This window comes from Sander lucioperca, chromosome 8 (assembly GCF_008315115.2).
Source record: "Sander lucioperca isolate FBNREF2018 chromosome 8, SLUC_FBN_1.2, whole genome shotgun sequence".
Taxonomy (NCBI): Eukaryota; Metazoa; Chordata; class Actinopteri; order Perciformes; family Percidae; genus Sander; species Sander lucioperca.
Window position 1 is genome coordinate 4,595,462 of NC_050180.1, and position 21,842 is coordinate 4,617,303.

Consider the following 21,842-nt stretch of genomic DNA (forward strand, 5'->3'; position numbering starts at 1 on the left):
TCCAGGGTGGTGCCTATCTATCTATCTATCTATCTATCTATCTATCTTCATGTTAAATTAGATTTAGCGATGCTTGCCAGACATGGGGATCTGTACATCTACTGACTCCCGACAAATCGAGTAATATTTGGGTCACGTAGAGCTAGTTTGGCCGTTAGGTTAGCTCCAACATAAGTAACATAAGTTGATATTCATGACTTGAGACTTGACTTAGACTTGAGTCAAATGACTTGAAAAGACTTGACTTTCTGTTTAATAAATGTATATTTTCCCCTTCTGATATTGAGGAAGAGTTAACTTTATGATTTTAGTGCTGTTGCATGCGCGGGAACCCGTTAATATGATGACGCGGCGGCATGCGGCAGCAGACCTGCAGTAAACGAGACTGGCTACGGCTAGTAACTTAACGTCATGGATCCCTCTGTGTTGGATGTGTTTCTGTCCCATAAAAGTGAGGCATGTTTGAAGAATATTATTTGACTAGAAACCATTATACTTGAATTGTTTGAATGAATTTCATGATTTGACGTCATGTTTGAGGCATATTGAACAAATATGTATGTTGATTTATTGTTGGCCTAATATCAGTTTTAGACTGTGCTTTTATCTGTATAAATTTAAAGTGTTCAGATGTATGTGGCTTGGACGCAATGTCTTTTGAATATTGAGTAGGAAAAAATGCAAATAAAACTCCAGCAGTTCATAACCACGGTCTGTAGCTTGTTTAAAAATGGAAACTTTTGTATGACTTGACTTGTGACTTGCTTGATCCAAAGCTATGACTTGACTTGACTTGACTTGCTTGATTGTCACAAAAAAATGACTTGGACTTGCTTGAGACTTGAAGGTTAAGACTTGAGACTTGCTTGTGACTTGCCCATGTGTGACTTACTCCCATCTCTGGTATCTAGTAATAAGAATCCCGTCAGATTTAAAATATCTTGCTATAACATAAAAATGCTCTCATTTAAACTTTTTTTTCACGATATTTCAGACTGATTTCCAATCCTCTGTTGGTCACAGTGGCAGCAATATGCTGCTGTACTTACAGTAACTAACAGATGGACTGACTGTGTAAGGAAATGGGAAACAACCGTAAATATTGACACAATCTCAGCTCGAGGTCTCCTCACTTACCCGCTTGTTCCAGAGCTTTCCAAACTGCTGTCTCAAAAGGTGAAGAAGGAACTGTCACGCTTAGCCTCCAACATGGCCCTGATGGAGGAAACAGCCAAAACATTTGGAGAATCAAGCAGACTTAATGCACATGTGGCTTGAACATTTATTGCACAAAGATTACAATTCTTTATGTTTCCTTACAGACATTTGAAAGCTTTGTAAACAGTGAAGCAGCGTCTCCCCAGTGTTTAGTATCTCCTGCTAACACCGCTTTGAGTCCCCGTTGTCCCATTTCCTCAAGAAGTCTCAGCAAGTAAGTGTGTGCACAAGAGTCAACCAGTGACTGACTATATGAAGCAGAAAGAAGCTCAGAGATATGACTGGATGTTAGTGGAAGGGCGGTTACACGCTGTGAGTCGAGCTGTTCGACATTCAATAACCTGCAGCAGGCTGCTGGCTACATAAAGGGCCTACTATTGAAAGCTGGTGACATTTTGACTGTGATGATTATATTGTGTTTGTGGCTGCTCCGTAAAAAAAACCCAGAGCAACCCTTTCTTGTCTGCACACCGGTCTTGTTCAGTTTTTTTTTACCACAAGTGACAAACACTCATTTACATTTACATTTACATATTTAAAAATAGTTTGGCTTTGGATGCAAAGGCAGAAAATACACTTCCAATATCAACTGGTTCAAAGACTTTAACGATAAAATCTCAGATGTAGGCAAAATCTCTTCTGACATTTTCTGTGCCATCAATGAGAAAGGCAACATCTCTTTCAGCTCCAGCAACAACATCTGAGGGAAAACAAAAACAATGTTACCAGGGAAACCTTTATGTAAGTCACATTTGTTTCATTAATTGAAACAGAGATATAAAAAAACTCACCAGTTTCCTCAGGAATTGTTTGTGTCACATCTGTATCACCAACCACTGTTATCAACTTTGGCATTATTTGTTCAGCCAGAGCTGGCAAATTTGAGAAGCTTGTTTCATGGTAAGCCAAATCTTCAACAAAGGCAACTGTTCTCATTAGGGCTTCATCTGCTTGCCCAGAACTGACTGTGAAGGTCAAAACACCAGCAAGAGCCAATTTGTCAGCTGTGTTTTTAGCCTGATCCTGGACTGGACCACCTGTGATCAGAACCAACACCTGCTGGACTCCCTGCTTCCTACGTGACCCAGTTGATGGCTGGAACATGTTGGCAAGGGCATAATTCATGGCAGCTCCTGTATTCAAAACTGAGCCTCCAGTCAGCCTGAGTTGAGAGATTTTATTCACAACATCTTGCCTGCTACTGTAGCTGTTCAGATGAAATTCAATATTTTGGCTCTCAGCAAACTGCAGGAGACCAATCCTGACTCTGTCAGGACGTACATCCAGCTGGTTGACCACGTTGAGGATGAAAGCTCTCACATAGGAAAAGTTACTGCTGCCAACGTAGTTTGATCCATCCACAAGGAAGACAATGTCTCGAACCACTTTTTGAGTCTGCACTGTGGTTATCTCCATCACTAGGGAAAAGCACAAAAACAAAACAAATTGTCCTCTTTGTAATACTAAGTACATATAATTTCAGTCTCTGGATGATGTAACACTGTTAGTGACACAATAATAGCTCAAATGATGCCCATTGAAACAGTTATCTGTATATGCTATGAAGTTGAGTCTTTCCTTTGGGCACTCGTTCTCATCACTGTAAACTAATAGTCGGGTAAGAGGCCACACATTTATCAAAGCCCACCCCCCAGAAATATTATTTTGTTGTCTCTCAGCAATGGAAAAAACAGAAATGATCTCTGAGATGCTGAAGGCTAAAGGCAGTGAATTTGTAACTTAATGTGTTTCCTGGCAATGTATGTTGCTGGTCATCACTTATTTAAATTAAGTTCACAAAAGGTCAGTGTTGCCAACTTAGTGAATTTGTCGCTAGATTTAGCAACTTTTCAGACCCCCTTAGCGACTTTGTTTCACAAAGCGACTAGCGACAAATCTGGCGACTTTCTGTAGTATTGTCCAGCAACCATGCAAGGTATTTCTCTCCTGTGGCCGCCAAAACAGTCACCTCTCTCTTCTGTTCTGTGACTGAGGAGCAGAGGAGCAGCCCCTCTCCTCTCTCCTCATGTGCAGAGGCACTGTGCGCAGGCAGATAGAGAGGGGAGAAGGGTGTGGGGGCCGATGTAGGTAGGAGAGATAGCGGGACGCGACGGGAGAAAGACGCTGCTGAGCTGGCCTGGTCCTGGGCAAGCCAGCCTTCTTTGAGAATTCTTTATTGATCTTTTTCCAGCCCAGTCTCATGGCAGTTCGTGAAATGGTCACGTTATTGAATCTATTGATTCATGAAGAGGACATGAATATGTCGTTTTTTTCGTGTAGTGATTACGAATTTTAATTTAATGTATTTAAATGGGAAGCATATTTCGTGATCACAGCACGACAACGGTAGGGGGTAGTATGAAAAGCGTAGGGAGGTTGGTCGGGGTGGTGGATGGGTCAAACAATACAGGACTTTCACCCCGGAGACCGGGGTTCGCGTCCTGCGTGTTGCAGTTCCTTTCCGTGTTATTGTCTTCCTAACCACAACCGTCCCGTTGTTGTCGGCATGTCCGACATGTGGCGGTTCCTTTCCCAGTTCTTTTTTACGGTTCCTTTTCCAGTTCTTTTTTTCCTAACCTCAACTCTCCCGTTGTTGTGGTGTTTCATGTCCCTGTTGTTGCGTGCCACAGAGACCGCTGATCGTGTCCCTGCGCCCGGGGACCGCATCCCTGTGTGGCGGTCCGTCCCGTTGTTGTCGCGGCCGTGTGGCGTTTAATTTCCCCGTGACAGTTCGTGAAATGGTAACGGTCGAAAATCGTTACCTGTACATGAAATAAACGAGAAAATTGTGACCTGTACACGTATCAATAAATAAAATTTTTAAAATTTTACGAACTGGCGTGAGACCGGGTTACTTTTTCCCTCCCTTTGTAGAATTTTGTTTTTTTACTTCAAATATAGGCTACCTAAGTAATAATTACAAGGTAAAATAAATTCCTGTATTGAATTTGTGATTAGTTGGCTAAAGATTTCTATTTCTTTGTATCTACCTTGCTGACACAACCACTAAGCTTTATGCAAATTATTGCATAATGACGTCACAAATATGCAAATGAGCGTATGAAGTCATCTAGCTACTTTTAGCGACTTTTGGAGCTGGTGCTAGCGACTTTCATTGGAAAAGAGTTGCCAACACTGGAAAAGGCTTCCGGTGTGGCGGTGTGGTGGAGCGGTCGTGTTCTTCCCTCGCTCCCACTCTCCTTATCTTTAACCTTCTTTACAGTCCAGCCAAAGCGCTGTGACAACTACTTATATTCAACTATATTTGGCAGCACCTTGCCACGACTAGAGGATGGCCAGCAAGTCGAAAATAGACGTCCCGAAGAAGGTTGATTCATTGCCAAGCATCGTGGTAGCCACGCTAACGGCCACGCTAGCTGAGCACAAGGCCTCGCTTCTGACTGAGATCAAGCCTTTCCATGCCAAATTCAACACGGCGTTTTCCAAACTCGAGGCAAGACTAGAGTATATCCAGACTACTATATTGGATCACCAACAGTGTCTTTCATCATTGGAGACAATTTGCTAACACAAGCCATGACGTGAAAAATGTGGAGGCTAAGCTAGCTGCGGTGTCTGAGGTGAACGCTAAGCTACAAGCTAAACTCATCGATCTTGAAAACAGACACCAAAGATATAAATTTAAGAAGAGTCGGCCTCCCTGAGAACATTGGAGGTGCTCAACCGATGGCTTGTTTTCCTCAAATTTTAGCGGAGGTTCTTGGCGAACAGACCCGGAACTGGAACGAGTTTACTGAACGTTAGCCCAGAGACTGAGCCCCGACGAGAAGCCGAGCTGTCGTGTTGTAGTTCCACAGATTTCAGACCCGGGAGTTGGTTGTACGCAAGGCTCGAAGGCTTCAGGGCAAGCTGAAATACAAGGGCTCCCCGATCCACATCTTTGAGGACTACTCTCCCGAGGTAATCAAGCAACGCTCTGCATACTGACATATGATGAAACAGCTCTATAACCTGGGCTTCAGGCCCACTCTGCACTTTCCAGCCAAGTTATTCATTAGGACCGGAGAGGGGCTAAAAAGCCAACTCACTTCCCCTGAGGCTGCCATGGATTTCATCTCTTCTCAGCGCCGACGCATCTCGGGACCCACGGAGGACTGATTTTGCCTGGCAACATAACGGCTACGTTAAAACTGCCTGAATAGCTGGTTTTTACTAGCTTCACGCCCTTACGGGGGACTGGGGTGGCTTGATAGCTTTCAGCAATAGTCCACTGTTAGCTCCCAGCATGCTGGCGCAAGCTAACCCCCCGCTTCGCGGTGTACTGTTCTGGTAAGACTGCCTCAAGAGTCATAGCTGCAGGTTGCTAATGTTACCTCAAGCGTCCCTTTGCTAATGTTATCTCAAGCTTTTCTTATTGCCGTTTGTGTATTTACGTTATGTACTTTAAAGACTCTACTAGCCTTGGCTGGCATGGTTGGCGTTCAACTGGCACGGTTGAATTGACTTTGCCTGGCCCAGATGGGACCGCCGTGGACCACATTATCGTCGAGGCGGAGATGTAGCAACGTGTTTCGGCTGTGTTCAGCTATGCTTCTTCTGTTCAAACATATGAAACCCTTTTTGTGAATCGGTATTCTTAAGTCGCATTGGCTTTTTCCACAGTGTCTTTACTTTTATTTTCATGACTGCCCGTATAACAGGACAGTACCTCTGTTTTTTATTTTTCTTTATTGTCCCTTTCTTTGATGAGGCGGAGACCTCGGGCACTGTGCCTTTAGCACGTGGTGCTGCCAAGCTGATGGCCCGTTTGTGCTGTACTGTTCTGATATTGGACTGATCTGTTGTTTGGGAGTTGGGGACACTGGGAGTCCTTGTGGATGTGCGGATGGCACACCGCCGTGCAATGGACACTCAAGATATAGGTAATTATTGGGGATTTCAGGTCAGGGGCCCAGAGTTGATCGATGTCTATGTAACGTTCTGTGTTGTGTGCCCCAGTCCGCTAAGGACCTGAACTGGGTTGGTTTGGGGGTGGGTGGGGAGAATTGATGGGAAGTGACACACTGTTTTCACTGAGCTCTGTTCACAATGGACTGTGTTGTGTGCATAGACAGTATGTAAACTGGACCAACAGATCCCGTTGCTCTGGACGGAGACCAGTGAAGGATATTAGAAGCACTTTTCCGGTGATGTCTGAGCATTACTGAGCAGCCTCCAACTGAGAGAGATGACGTAAATGGCTCGATGGTGTTTTTTGCCTCCAACGGCGCCTTCCAGGCAGCTAACCCTAACCTTAACCCTAAACATAACCATTGCCGCGCTGCCTGGGAGGAGACTTTGGGGGCAAAAAACACCAAAGACCACGTCAATGTGACGTGAGCAACCTGTTTGAAAGTTGTAAGTCTTCTGGTAGCTGTGCCAAGAGAAATCTCAATCATTGCCAATTTTGCAGAGACGGAGAGCATAGGTATATATAAGGAGATAACATGGGCACAGGCTAATTATTGCTAACTAAAATGCTAGTTAACATTAGTAATTAAACTTAAACAGCTAATGTAAGTCCAAACTGCCTGCGAGCTTCTCCTGTACTATATGGTAATTCCTCTACTATGCGACAGTAAGTTGCGTGGTCATGACACAATCATTAGCCTATTTTTATAAAAACGTCTGCTACGGAGTCATAACGGGAGATACAAGGTAATGGAGCCTTTTATACATTGTCGTGTTTCTTTAGAAATAAACAATGGACAAATAGAGTCTTTAAACACTTCAGATGTTAAGTTATTCGCTGTCAAAGTGACGTCAAAATGAATGACAGTAAATGGATTGCTAACGGCGGGTGAGTGCTTATTAGCATCAAAATGGCGCCATAGGATCTAAGGGTTGTTGACAGACGCTAACCACCTTGGTTGTGTGTCACAGGTTGTAAAAATTTGAAATTTAAATAAAAAGAGTTGAAAAAAAAAGAAAAAAAAAAAAGAAGGTGAAAAATATGAGCAGCTGACAGACAGTGGGTGAAGGAGAGGACAGCCCCTGATGAGAGAGAGAGTTTTGTTCCACAGATAAGGAGCGATGTGTGGTTATGATACGTTATGGATTTGAAAGTTATCATCTCTTAAATCATATATAGGCTAGTTAAATGCCCTGTTTTTGGTTCACTTCTTTTATTTTGGTTGGATTGCATTCTCACCTTAAGTGAACCAACTTTAGCGCACTTGGAAGCGTACCGAGAACCCGTTTTTTCAAGCAGACCAGAGTTCTAATGAGCTTTCACACCACCACAAACAAACCCAACTATCCAACGAAGTGCTCTAGGGTTTGGTTATGTGGACCAAACTGCTCAGGTGTGAAAGCACCACTAATATTAAGTATTTAAATAATTGTTTACTCAATTAAAAACTTAGTTATATTGATAATACATACAACTAAATAAGCATACAGCTAAACTAGCATTATTTAGCTCCAAAAGTCATGTAATAATTTTTTCACAATACTATCCCTGAGTATTGTAATCTGCGACTGCGATGCTTTCAAAATCACAGCTCTGGTGCTAAAATTTGACTTTTTTTAAAATTGTATTTCATGTCTCATGTTTCATGGGACACCATTCATTCATCCAAAAGACATTTCCCTTTTTGGTGGTTTGATGATAGTGGTGGAAAGCGGGTCGGTCCACAGTTTCCCACTTTTTTTTTTTGATTTTTCATACAACAAAGGAAGATTTCAATTGCTTAATTTTATCACGCAGCACAATTGTTCCGAAGCATCTGCATTTGTTGTGTTTCCACTTATGTATTCAAGGGTTTCCTTTAAGTTGTCACTTATCTGTGTATTTCACTTTCATCAATTTCATTGACTGAATGATGACAAAAGTTATTTTTAAAATGTAGTAGATGTTCGTGAAAGACAAAGCAGTACCTGGCTCAGTGGGTCCTTCAGTCACCACCACCCCAGCTAGAGTGGAGAGCGCATCGACAGTTGCCTTTGGGTAGCGAAGCAGTGAGCGGAAGTCTTTCAAATAGAACGCAACACTGTCAGCAAAGGCAATCTGCCGCAGCTCGTTCTCCGTCGCAGTCTTGGAACCCGCAGCTAGAGTCAATACTCCCAGTCGCTGCAGGGCTATAGCAGGTGCTTCCACACTGTCACTTGACTTTTTACTGGTCATCAACAGTAAAACCTGGGGTACCCCCTGTTGAATACGACTGCCTTTCTCAGGCCGCAGCATATTCGTCCGCACAAAGTCCAAGGCTGCTCCAATGTTGACTGTCTGTCCCGGTCTCGGTTTGATAGAGCCCAAAGCAGCAGTTAATTCCTCCCTGGATCCATAGGAGTTGAGATCCATCTCAAGTCGAGGGATATTGCTGAACTGGGCCACGCCCACTTGAACTCCATCTGGACCAATTGGCATGATGTTGACGAAACGCTTGATGAATTCTCGCACAGAGTTGATAAGCGTTGCACCCATTGTACTGTCGATGAGGAAAATGATGTCTCGTGGTCCAACTGCCAAGACTGAAAAGAAAAGAAAATGCATTAATATGAGAATAAAAGCTGTTTTTAAGAGATTTTATAAAAATAAATCTATTGTACTAAGGGCTACCAAAGCCCACCAAGGATATATTTTAATAGTTAGATTCATAATTTATATTTAGATTGGATTATTTAGCATATGTGTGAACTAATATTGACATAGGAGGAAAAATATGGACGCCTTCTAAATGTAAAATTTTACATGTGTTCTCATAAGGTATGAATCAGGATTTGCAACCAAAATCAAAGATAATTTTTTTGCTGCATACGGACAAGATATATTGTACCAAAGAAAGTTTAATTTAAGATTAGGACATGAAGAGAAATGCTGAATAACATTAATGATTTATCAACAAAATGTGAAATTAAAATACATAGCCTGGAATTGACACTAGACTTTGGCCCTTGAAGCAACACCAAAGATTCTTTTGTACCTTAAAATAATGTTTCCAAAATCGTTTCAGTGGTTCATCAACTCATAACAGGGTGAACGGCACTTCTGCATTCACTTTGCGACCCTCTATCGGCTATAACCGCACTATGCAATGTTTGCCAGATCGGGTAGCGGATCTGTAGTTCGCATGAGACATAAGAATAATGGTAATGGTAACAGTAATGGACAATTCCGCTTCCAACCTATAGGGGGACCGAAGAGGAAAAGTGCTTTGGTGTTTAATGAAATGCCATTTCCATTGATGATACCTGTTTTTTATGTCTTGGTCATTCATATAGTTCATAAAATAACATGTGTTTCATTAATTGAAACGGAGATATACAAAAAAACTCACCAGTTTCCACAGGGAATGTTGTTTCTGTCACATCTGTATCACCAACCACTGTTATCAACTTTGGCATTATTTGTTCAGCCAGAGCTGGCAAATTTGAGAAGCTTGTTTCATGGTAAGCCAAATCTTCAACAAAGGCAACTGTTCTCATTAGGGCTTCATCTGCTTGCCCAGAACTGACTGTGAAGGTCAAAACACCAGCAAGAGCCAATTTGTCAGCTGCGTTTTTAGCCTGATCCTGGACTGGACCACCTGTGATCAGAACCAACACCTGCTGGACTCCCTGCTTCCTACGTGACCCAGTTGATGGCTGGAACATGTTGGCAAGGGCATAATTCATGGCAGCTCCTGTATTCAAAACTGAGCCTCCAGTCAGCCTGAGTTGAGAGATTTTATTCACAACATCTTGCCTGCTACTGTAGCTGTTCAGATGAAATTCAATATTTTGGCTCTCAGCAAACTGCAGGAGACCAATCCTGACTCTGTCAGGACGTACATCCAGCTGGTTGACCACGTTGAGGATGAAAGCTCTCACATAGGGAAAGTTACTGCTGCCAACGTAGTTTGATCCATCCACAAGGAAGACAATGTCTCGAACCACTTTTTGAGTCTGCACTGTGGTTATCTCCATCACTAGGGAAAAGCACAAAAACAAAACAAATTGTCCTCTTTGTAATACTAAGTACATATAATTTCAGTCTCTGGATGATGTAACACTGTTAGTGACACAATAATAGCTCAAATGATGCCCATTGAAACAGTTATCTGTATATGCTATGAAGTTGAGTCTTTCCTTTGGGCACTCGTTCTCATCACTGTAAACTAATAGTCAGGTAAGAGGCCACACATTTATCAAAGCCCACCCCCCAGAAATATTATTTTGTTGTCTCTCAGCAATGGAAAAAACAGAAATGATCTCTGAGATGCTGAAGGCTAAAGGCAGTGAATTTGTAACTTAATGTGTTTCCTGGCAATGTATGTTGCTGGTCATCACTTATTTAAATTAAGTTCACAAAAGGTCAGTGTTGCCAACTTAGTGAATTTGTCGCTAGATTTAGCAACTTTTCAGACCCCCTTAGCGACTTTGTTTCACAAAGCGACTAGCGACAAATCTGGCGACTTTCTGTAGTATTGTCCAGCGACCATGCAAGGTATTTCTCTCCTGTGGCTGCCAAAACAGTCACCTCTCTCTTCTGTTCTGTGACTGAGGAGCAGAGGAGCAGCCCCTCCCCTCTCTCCTCATGTGCAGAGGCACTGTGCACAGTGCGCAGGCAGGTAGAGAGGGGAGAAGGGTGTGGGGGCCGATGTAGGTAGGAGAGATAGTGGGACGCGACGGGAGAAAGACGCTGCTGAGCTGGCCTGGTCCTGGGCAAGCCAGCCTTCTTTGAGAATTCTTTATTGATCTTTTTCCAGCCCAGTCTCATGGCAGTTCGTGAAATGGTCACGTTATTGAATCTATTGATTCATGAAGAGGACATGAATATGTCGTTTTTTTCGTGTAGTGATTACGAATTTTAATTTAATGTATTTAAATGGGAAGCATATTTCGTGATCACAGCACAACGGTAGGGGGTAGTATGAAAAGCGTAGGGAGGTTGGTCGGGGTGGTGGATGGGTCAAACAATACAGGACTTTCACCCCGGAGACCGGTGTTTGCGTCCTGCGTGTTGCAGTTCCTTTCCGTGTTATTGTCTTCCTAACCACAACTGTCCCATTGTTGTCGGCATGTCCGACATGTGGCGGTTCCTTTCCCAGTTCTTTTTTACGGTTCCTTTTCCAGTTCTTTTTTTCCTAACCTCAACTCTCCCGTTGTTGTGGTGTTTCATGTCCCTGTTGTTGCGTGCCACAGAGACCGCTGATCGTGTCCCTGCGCCCGGGGACCGCATCCCTGTGTGGCGGTCCGTCCCGTTGTTGTTGCGGGCATGTGGCGTTTAATTTCCCCGTGGCAGTTTATGAAATGGTAACGGTCGAAAATCGTTACCTATACACGAAATAAATGAGAAAATTGTGACCTGTACACGTATCAATAAATAAAAATAACTATTTACGAACTGGCGTGAGACCGGGTTACTTTTTCCCTCCCTTTGTAGAATTTTGTTTTTTTACTTCAAATATAGGCTACCTAAGTAATAATTACAAGGTAAAATAAATTCCTGTATTGAATTTGTGATTAGTTGGCTAAAGATTTCTATTTCTTTGTATCTACCTTGCTGACACAACCACTAAGCTTTATGCAAATGATTGCGTAATGACGTCACAAATATGCAAATGAGCGTATGAAGTCATCTAGCTACTTTTAGCGACTTTTGGAGCTGGTGCTAGCGACTTTCATTGGAAAAGAGTTGCCAACACTGGAAAAGGCTTCCGGTGTGGCGGTGTGGTGGAGCGGTCGTGTTCTTCCCTCGCTCCCACTCTCCTTATCTTTAACCTTCTTTACAGTCCAGCCAAAGCGCTGTGACAACTACTTATATTCAACTATATTTGGCAGCACCTTGCCACGACTAGAGGATGGCCAGCAAGTCGAAAATAGACGTCCCGAAGAAGGTTGATTCATTGCCAAGCATCGTGGTAGCCACGCTAACGGCCACGCTAGCTGAGCACAAGGCCTCGCTTCTGACTGAGATCAAGCCTTTCCATGCCAAATTCAACACGGCGTTTTCCAAACTCGAGGCAAGACTAGAGTATATCCAGACTACTATATTGGATCACCAACAGTGTCTTTCATCATTGGAGACAATTTGCTAACACGAGCCATGACGTGAAAAATGTGGAGGCTAAGCTAGCTGCGGTGTCTGAGGTGAACGCTAAGCTACAAGCTAAACTCATCGATCTTGAAAACAGACACCGAAGATATAAATTTAAGAAGAGTCGGCCTCCCTGAGAACATTGGAGGTGCTCAACCGATGGCTTGTTTTCCTCAAATTTTAGCGGAGGTTCTTGGCAAACAGACCCGGAACTGGAATGAGTTTACTGAACGTTAGCCCAGAGACTGAGCCCCGACGAGAAGCCGAGCTGTTGTGTTGTAGTTCCACAGATTTCAGACCCGGGAGTTGGTTGTACGCAAGGCTCGAAGGCTTCAGGGCAAGCTGAAATACAAGGGCTCCCCGATCCACATCTTTGAGGACTACTCTCCCGAGGTAATCAAGCAACGCTCTGCATACTGACATATGATGAAACAGCTCTATAACCTGGGCTTCAGGCCCACTCTGCACTTTCCAGCCAAGTTATTCATTAGGACCGGAGAGGGGCTAAAAAGCCAACTCACTTCCCCTGAGGCTGCCATGGATTTCATCTCTTCTCAGCGCCGACGCATTTCGGGACCCACGGAGGACTGATTTTGCCTGGCAACATAACGGCTACGTTAAAACTGCCTGAATAGCTGGTTTTTACTAGCTTCACGCCCTTACGGGGGACTGGGGTGGCTTGATAGCTTTCAGCAATAGTCCACTGTTAGCTCCCAGCATGCTGGCGCAAGCTAACCCCCCGCTTCGCGGTGTACTGTTCTGGTAAGACTGCCTCAAGAGTCATAGCTGCAGGCGTCCCTTTGCTAATGTTATCTCAAGCTTTTCTTATTGCTGTTTGTGTATTTACGTTATGTACTTTTAAAGACTCTACTAGCCTTGGCTGGCATGGTTGGCGTTCAACTGGCATGGTTGAATTGACTTTGCCTGGCCCAGATGGGACCGCCGTGGACCACATTATCGTCGCAGCGGAGATGTAGCAACGTGTTTCGGCTGTGTTCAGCTATGCTTCTTCTGTTCAAACATATGAAACCCTTTTTGTGAATCGGTATTCTTAAGTCGCATTGGCTTTTTCCACAGTGTCTTTACTTTTATTTTCATGACTGCCCGTATAACCGGACAGTACCTCTGTCTTTTATTTTTCTTTATTGTCCCATTCTTTGATGAGGCGGAGACCTCGGGCACTGTGCCTTGAGCACGTGGTGCTGCCAAGCTGATGGCCCATTTGTGCTGTACTGTTCTGATATTGGACTGATCTGTTGTTTGGGAGTAGGGGACACTGGGAGTCCTTGTGGATGTGTGGATGGCACACCGGCGTGCAATGGACACTCAAGATATAGGTAATTATTGGGGATTTCAGGTCAGGGGCCCAGAGTTGATCGATGTCTATATAACGTTCTGTGTTGTGTGCCCCAGTCCGCTAAGGACCTGAACTGGGTTGGGGGTGGGTGGGGAGAATTGACGGGAAGTGACACACTGTTTTCACTGAGCTCTGTTCACAATGGACTGTGTTGTGTGCATAGACAGTATGTAAACTGGACCAACAGATCCCGTTGCTCTGGACGGAGACCAGTGAAGGATATTGGAAGCACTTTTCCGGTGATGGCTGAGCGTTACTGCGCAGCCTCCACTGAGAGAGACGACGTAAATGGCTCGATGGTGTTTTTTGCCTCCAACGGCGCCTTCCAGACAGCTAACCCTAACCTTAACCCTAAACATAACCATTGCCGCGCTGCCTGGGAGGAGACGATGGGGGCAAAAAACACCAAAGACCACGTAAATGTGATGTGAGCAACCTGTCTGAAAGTTGTAAGTCTTCTGGTAGCTGTGCCAAGAGAAATCTCAATCATTCCCAATCTTGCAGAGACGGAGAGCGTAGGTATATGTAAGGAGATAACATAGACACAGGCTAATTATTGCTAACTAAAATGGTAGTTAACATTAGTAATTAAACTTAAACAGCTAATGTAAGTCGAAACTGCCTGCCAGCTTCTCCTGTACTATACGGTAATTCCTCTACTATGCGACGAAGTCGCGTGGTTATGACACAATCATTACCCTATTTTTACAAAAACGTCTGCTATGGAGTCATAATGTGAGATACAAGGTATTGGAGCCTTTTATACATTGTCGTGTTTCTTTAGAAATAAACAATGGACAAATAGAGTCTTTATACGCTTCAGATGTAAAGTTATTCGCTGTCAAAGTGACGTCAAAATGAATGACAGTAAATGGAATGCTAACGGCGGGTGAGTGCTTGTTAGCATCAAAATGGCGCCATAGGATCTATGGGTTGTTGACAGACGCTAACCACCTTGGTTGTGTGTCACAGGTTGTAAAAATTTGAAATTTAAATAAAAAGAAGAAGGGGAAAAATATGAACAGCTGACAGACAGTGGGTGAAGGAGAGGACAGCCCCTGATGAGAGAGAGATTATGATGTTTTGTTCCACAGATAAGGAGCGATGTGTGGTTATGATACGTTATGGATTCGAAAGTTATCATCTCTTAAATCATATATAAGCCTGCAAGGTTGAAATTGCAGGCTAGTTAAATGCCCTGTTTTTATGTATTGGATTCTCACCTTAAGTGAACCAACTTTAGCGCACTTGGAAGCGTACCGAGAACCCGTTTTTTCAAGCAGACCAGAGTTCTAATGAGCTTTCACACCACCACAAACAAACAAACTATCCAACGAAGTGCTCTAGGTTTTGGTTAAGTGGACCAAACTGCTCAGGTGTGAAAGCACCACTAATATTAAGTATTTAAATAATTGTTTACTCAATTAAAAACTTAGTTCTATTGATAATACATACAACTAAGTAAGCACACAGCTAAACTAGCATTATTTAGCTCCAAAAGAGTCATGTAATAATCACAATTTTTTCTATAATACTGTCCCTGAGTATTGTAATCTCTGCGATTGCGATGCTTTCAAAATCACAGCTTTGGTGCTAAAATTTGACTTTTTTAAATTGTATTTCATGGCTCATGTTTTATGGGACACCATTTATTCATCCAAAAGACATTTCCCTTTTTGGTGGTTCGATGATAGTTGCGGAAAGCGGGTCGGTCCACAATTTCCCACTTGTTCAGTGGCATTTTTCATACAACAAAGGAAGATTTCAATTGCTTAATTTTATCACGCAGCACAATTGTTCCAAAGCATCTGCATTTGTTGTTTATACACTTATTTATTCAAGGTTTTCCTTTAAGTTGTCACTTATCTGTATATTTCACTTTGATCTATTTCATTGACTGAATGATGACAAAAAATATTTTTTTTAAATGTAGTAGATGTTCGTGAAAGACAAAGCAGTACCTGGCTCAGTGGGTCCTCCAGTCACCACCACCCCAGCTATAGTGGAGAGTGCATCGACAATTGCCTTTGGGTAGTGAAGCAGTGAGCGGAAGTCTTTCAAATAGAACGCAACAGTGTCATCAAAGGCAATCTGCTGCAGCTCGTTCTCCGTCGCAGTCTTGGAACCCGCAGCTAGAGTCAATACTCCCAGTTGCTGCAGGGCTATAGCAGGTGCTTCCACACTGTCACTTGACTTTTTACTGGTCATCAACAGTAAAACCTGGGGTACCCTCTGTTGAATACGACTGCCTTTCTCAGGTCGCAGCATATTCGTCCGCACAAAGTCCAAGGCTGCTCCAATGTTGACTGTCTGTCCCGGTCTCGGTTTGATAGAGCCCAAAGCAGCAGTTAATTCCTCCCTGGATCCATAAGAGTTGAGATCCATCTCAAGTCGAGGGATATTGCTGAACTGGGCCACACCCACTTGAACTCCATCTGGACCAATTGGCATGATGTTGACGAAACGCTTGATGAATTCTCGCACAGAGTTGATAAGCGTTGCACCCATTGTACTGTCGATGAGGAAAATGATGTCTCGGGGTCCAACTGCCAAGACTGAAAAGAAAATGCATTAATATGAGAATAAAAGCTGTTTTTAAGAGATTTTATAAAAATAAATCTATAAGTACTAAGGGCTACCAAAGCCCACCAAGGATATATTTTAATAGTTAGATTCATAATTTATATTTAGATCGGATTATTTAGCATATGTGTGAACTAATATTGACATAGGAGGAAAAATATGGACGCGTTCTAAATGTAAAATTTTACATGTGTTCTCATAAGGTATGAATTAGGATTTGCAATCAAAATCAAAGATCATTTTTTGCTGCATATGGACAAGATATATTGTACCAAAGAAAGTTTAATTTAAGATTAGAACATGAATAGAAATGCTGAATAACATTAATGATTAATCAAAAAAATGTGAAATTAAAATACATAGCCTGGAATTGACACTGAACTTTGGCCCTTGAAGCAACACCAAAGATTCTTTTGTATCTTAAAATAATGTTTCCAAAATTGTTTCAGTGGTTCATCAACTCGTAACAGTGTGAACGGCACTTCTGCATTCGCTTTGCGACCCTCTATCGGCTATAACTGCACTATGCAATGTTTGCCAGATCGGGTAGCGGATCTGTAGTACGCATGAGACATAAGAATAATGGTAATGGTAACAGTAATGGACAATTCCGCTTCCAACCTGTAGGGGGACCGAAGAGGAAAAGTGCTTTGGTGTTGCTTTAATGAAATGCCATTTCCATTGATGATACCTGTTTTTTATGTCTTGGTCATTCATATAGTTCATAAAATAATTGAATTGAATTTGACAAAGCCTAATAGGGGGGCCATGTACTTCCAGTGTGTTTGTTCTCCGCATTGCAATGATTGTTGGAACTTTGTATTAATTGTTAGAACTTTCTCTTTCTCAAAGTTTGACAACAAAAAAGCTATCTAGACATAAACTGCATGCATTTTGCGTTTGCAAAACAACAAAATTATTCAATTCAATGCAGGAACTTATAACTACAAAACACTTTCAGCTCTCTCAAGGAATATATTTGGGTATACAGTATGTGAGTGATATGATATGGGGACAACCCATTCTGCAATTCTATGCAGCTTTTCAGATCGTTGACTTGGGTGTCTTTACAATGGATCAATGGAACTGTGTGGATCTATACATTTGCAGCAGCTTAGTCAAATTTCAAGTAGAGAACAATACTTTCCTAATGTTTAATGTGTTATTACCACTTCTGTTAAACGCCCTTACTACGATTGAGATTATAGCAATTTCAAGTTTAGCACAAGCATATATTACCTTGTACCTATTATTACATTCATTATGAGCTCTTTAGGGCTTTTCCTTTTTTAAGTCCCCATCCACAACCACAATGCCTCGCCAACATTTACAGAGAAGTTACATACCTTCTGTGAACTCGTTCTGAACTATAATGGTGCGCTGGACCACCCCGTTAATGAATGGGAGCAGCTGGTCACCCGTGCTCGCCACTGTTCTGAAATCAGGGGCTGACAGGACAAAACTTTTATCTGTAGCAACTGCTTCCAGATCTGCACTGGCCGTGTCACCAATCGCCACGCCGAATGTGATAACGCTGGCCCTCTTAAGGGCCCGGTCACCGGCACCAGTATCATCAGTGGACGGCCCAGCACCCATAACCACCAACATCTGGGGCACACCCTCGTCGGCCCTGCCCCCAGCTGTTTGGCTTAAAAGGCTCTTGGCTACTTCCTCCCCAGGTTAGATTCATCACCCCCTGAGTAGGAAAGGCCCTTCACCGCTTCCAGGACTGATGATTTGCTGTCATAGCTATTTAGATAGAACTTTATCTGTGGGTTGCCGTTGTACAGGGCCAAGGCCACACGAAAAGTGTCCCTGCCCACATCAAGGGGCTCAATGATTCTCAAAACCAAATTGCGCACAAAGGGGAAGTTTGCTGCTCCAACGTTCTCTGATCCATCAATTAAGAGTACTAGGTCAGCTGAATCTTGTGCTTTAAGGGAAGAGAGAGAAAACAAAACAAAATGGAACTTGTGAAAGTGTTAACATGGTGAGGCAGAGACAAAGAATCCAATCAAAGAACTCGTGCTAGCATATCATTGCGTGTGTCAAGTAACATTGAAAGTGAACAAATCAATCAAACATTGCAAAACACATCATACTGCATGTAGGCTGAACCAAGGAGATTTCCTAAAGTGATGCAATGTGTTTGATGAATCAGAGTACAGCACTGTTGTTGTCAGTATGAATACTAACCACTGATGAGCTAATTCTCCTCATCTAGGATGGTCAATCATAACAGCTTAATTAGGTCAAAAACATTTAAATTCCAGAAAAACTAATGTTTTCCCATATCAGGGGCAGATTAGAACTCCATCAACTCTACATCATTTTTGATTTTTACCAAAAGAAAAAAATGATAAATAGTCAGAAATGTTGAATGTGACTTAGTGACCGTGAACTGAAAAGCTAGATTTTTTTTATAAAAACAAATTGTTGAGCCTTAAGAAGGGAAAATTAAAACTAAAAAGTATTATGAAATGATAATAATTGGTTATAATTAATATAATGAATACATTTAACTACATGGTTCAGTAATATTTTTATTATTCACTATAAAGAAAGGGTATTCCATCATGATGTTAGTGTGATGTGTCCTTTGTAGAAACTCTCATTGAGTTCAGCCATCCCATGCAGACTCTTGTTATGGACCTCAGATAAAGTGACCAGCCATGACCCTGTGGCATATCCTGGAGGCCTACAATACTTTATTATAATAATATATTGCATGTGATTTCATGTAAAATCTTTACAAATGTGTTTATTATTGATGTTTGGAATTCATTTTAATTTGAATCATATATGCTGGCAAAATAAATGTCCTTTTATGGAATGTATTTCTTCATTCCAGTAACTTCTGGTAATTAATTGTAACATATTGTATATAATTTCATAGCATCTACATAAAACTATTGTCAAAGTACTTTTGCAGAGTCCAAGCAGGTTCATCGCTGTTTCAAATACAGAATATTGACAATATTTTACACAGATAGACATTGTGACTGATAAAGACACAAAAGAAAAGAATACAAAATGCAAGACACATAAGCAGTGGTGCATGGTTAGCTATGGTTAAAAGCTCATTGATTGAATTTGAGATGTGATGTTTTAAAGGGTGAGGCATCCTTGAGTCCATTCTCTTTTCCAAAGGTTTTCTGAACAAATGTCAGTCTGAGGTGTCAATATATGGATTTTACAATGTTATTCTGTTGCTGTCTGTATTGTGTCCTCTCACCACAGCTGTGTCTAATTCAAACAAGCATCACCTTGAAATGGTGTCTTAAATTATGCCTGATGATTGATTATGCTGTATGCCAACACAGAAATTAAATCACTACCTAATTTATGAGCACAGAATGGTCCCATCACTTAAATAGCTTTCTCTCAATACATTCTCATTGTTTTTGTTCTGGCTTTGCACAGGCATATTTCTGTGCCACTGTTACACCCTAATCTGAGATGCTGTAGGGATGTCAATCACATGCAGATCTAATTGTGATTTTTTTTAAAGCATTAGGGGGATATTAAGTGTGGTGAGACAAAACAAGTGATGTTAATTTTGCAGGTGGATAGTGAAATGTTATTGTGGTTAAAAAAAACACTTGATTGTGTTAATAATAAAATCCAGTCACAGCCACATATGCAGCAGCTTCGTCCTGCACATGTAAACACATTAGTAATGGTAGTGACACTGGTCCCATTTCATTACCTGTCCCTCCTCCAGACACGGGGGCCTCATTTGCCACAGGACCACCCTCTGACCGGGTCACTGCGTCACAAAGCCCCACTACTAAATCTTGGATTATATCCCGCAAAGTCAGGAAAGAGTCTACACTGAACACATGAGTGTCATGGGGCTTGCTAGCCATGTCCCTGAGCTCTGAATCAACTGCATCCTGAACTCCAACTGCAAACACCTCCACGCCTGCCAGCCACAGCACCTGAGCTGGCTCGGCCACGTCATCCTGGGAGCGCCCATCTGTTAGCACAACTACCACTTGGGCCACACCATCAACAGCGCGGCTGCCCGAAGCAGTGGTCAAGTGTGTACGAGTCAGGAAATCCAGGCCCAGGCCAGTCTGGGTTCCCCCACCATGAAATTTAGATGTATTTATTAATGATTTGATTGCTATTAATTGGGACAGATACCAATTAATACCAGATGTACAAGATGCTTGGGACTTTCTGCATTCTGAGTTTATTGATGTTGTAGACAAACATGCTCCCTGGAGAATTACAAAGGTCAAGGGTAAACATCTTCCTTGGATCAGCCCTGAACTGATAAGTCTGTTTAGGCAGAGGGACAAAGCGTGGTTAACATTCCGTCAGACAAGGGATGGTGCTGATTGGGAAATATACAGGCAGTTGAGAAATTTGAGCAAGACAAAAACTCGTAATACTAAATCAAACTACTACAGAGAATGTCTCACTAGTGATTTTAAGAATCCTAAGCAATTTTGGAAAAAAATCAAAACCATTATTAATACATCAGATAAACACTGTATTAATCGAATAAGAGTGGCTGATACAACACTTCATGACTCTTTGTCTATTGCCCAAGCATTCAATCAGCATTTCTCCTCGGTCTGTTCTAACTTATTGCCTAGCTCTCATTGGACTTCAAGTTCCTTTGGTATTACATCTCCCCGCTGCAGTTCTTTTTCTTTTAGGAAAATTTTACCAATTGAGGTTCAGAACGCAATTAATGATCTAAATGTTAACAGTGGTGCTGGTCTTGATGGAATAGAAAACAGGTTTATTAAACTAGCTTCCCATATTCTTATGTATCCACTTGCTGATTTATTCAACATGTCTTTGTCGACATGTGAGTTACCATCTATCTGGAAATGTGCACGCATCACACCACTCCATAAAACTGGAGATGTACTTGACCCAAACAATTATAGACCTATATCCATTATATGTTCTATTGCTAAAGTCTTTGAAAAATTTCAATCCGGCTTCAGGTCCAATCACTCCACAACTACTGCCCTACTTAAATTCACCAATGATCTGTTTTGTGCTTCAGATAATGGTGAACTCACAGGTGCCATCTTTATTGATTTAACTAAAGCTTTTGATTTTGTTGATCGTTATCTTCTATTAGATAAGCTTTATGATATCGGGCTCTCTGAAAATGCAGTTCTGTGGTTTAATTCATACTTGCATAATAGAAAACAATGTGTAGTCCTACAGGGAAGTACATCAGATTTTTTGATTCAAGACAGAGGAGTGCCTCAGGGCTCAACATTGGGACCACTTCTTTTTTTCTATTTATATAAATGAGTTACCATCAATTTTTAATAACTGTAGTGTTCAACTTTATGCCGATGACACTGTCATATATATATCTAAACATAATCTACCACAAATTCAAGCTTCTCTTCAGTCTGACTTCATTATCCTTCAAGATTGGTTTTTACATAATAAATTACTGCTTAACAAAACAAAGTCCTATTATATTATCTTTGGTACCAGACAAAAACTCAAATCAAAATCTGGTTCCTGTGTAATAACCTGTAATGATGGCTCTTCTCGGCATAAAGTTGATAAGATTAAATATCTGGGTGTATGACTTGATACTGAACTCTCATTCAAATTACATATTGAGCAAGTGTTACGCAAAGTGAACTTTGGAATCAACGTTTTATATTGAGCTCGGAA

At 41.9% G+C, this 21,842-nt stretch overlaps 2 protein-coding genes across 2 annotated transcripts; both read right to left on the bottom strand.

The window, feature by feature from the left end:
* Positions 1–1,270: 1,270 nt before the first annotated feature.
* On the bottom strand, positions 1,271–17,856 carry LOC116043212 (collagen alpha-3(VI) chain-like). Its single transcript, XM_031289780.2, has 6 exons — positions 17,525–17,856; positions 15,557–16,150; positions 9,498–10,127; positions 8,098–8,691; positions 2,010–2,636; positions 1,271–1,918 (listed from the first exon to the last, which is right to left on the bottom strand). The coding sequence occupies exons 1-6, from the start codon at positions 17,784–17,786 to the stop codon at positions 1,836–1,838; spliced, it is 2,790 nt and encodes a 929-aa protein (XP_031145640.2). The 5' UTR covers positions 17,787–17,856; the 3' UTR covers positions 1,271–1,835.
* LOC118495575 (collagen alpha-1(XII) chain-like) lies at positions 17,843–20,378 on the bottom strand. Its single transcript, XM_036004135.1, has 2 exons — positions 19,888–20,378; positions 17,843–18,111 (listed from the first exon to the last, which is right to left on the bottom strand). The coding sequence occupies exons 1-2, from the start codon at positions 20,045–20,047 to the stop codon at positions 17,843–17,845; spliced, it is 429 nt and encodes a 142-aa protein (XP_035860028.1). The 5' UTR covers positions 20,048–20,378.
* Between the last annotated feature and the right edge of the window lie 1,464 nt (positions 20,379–21,842).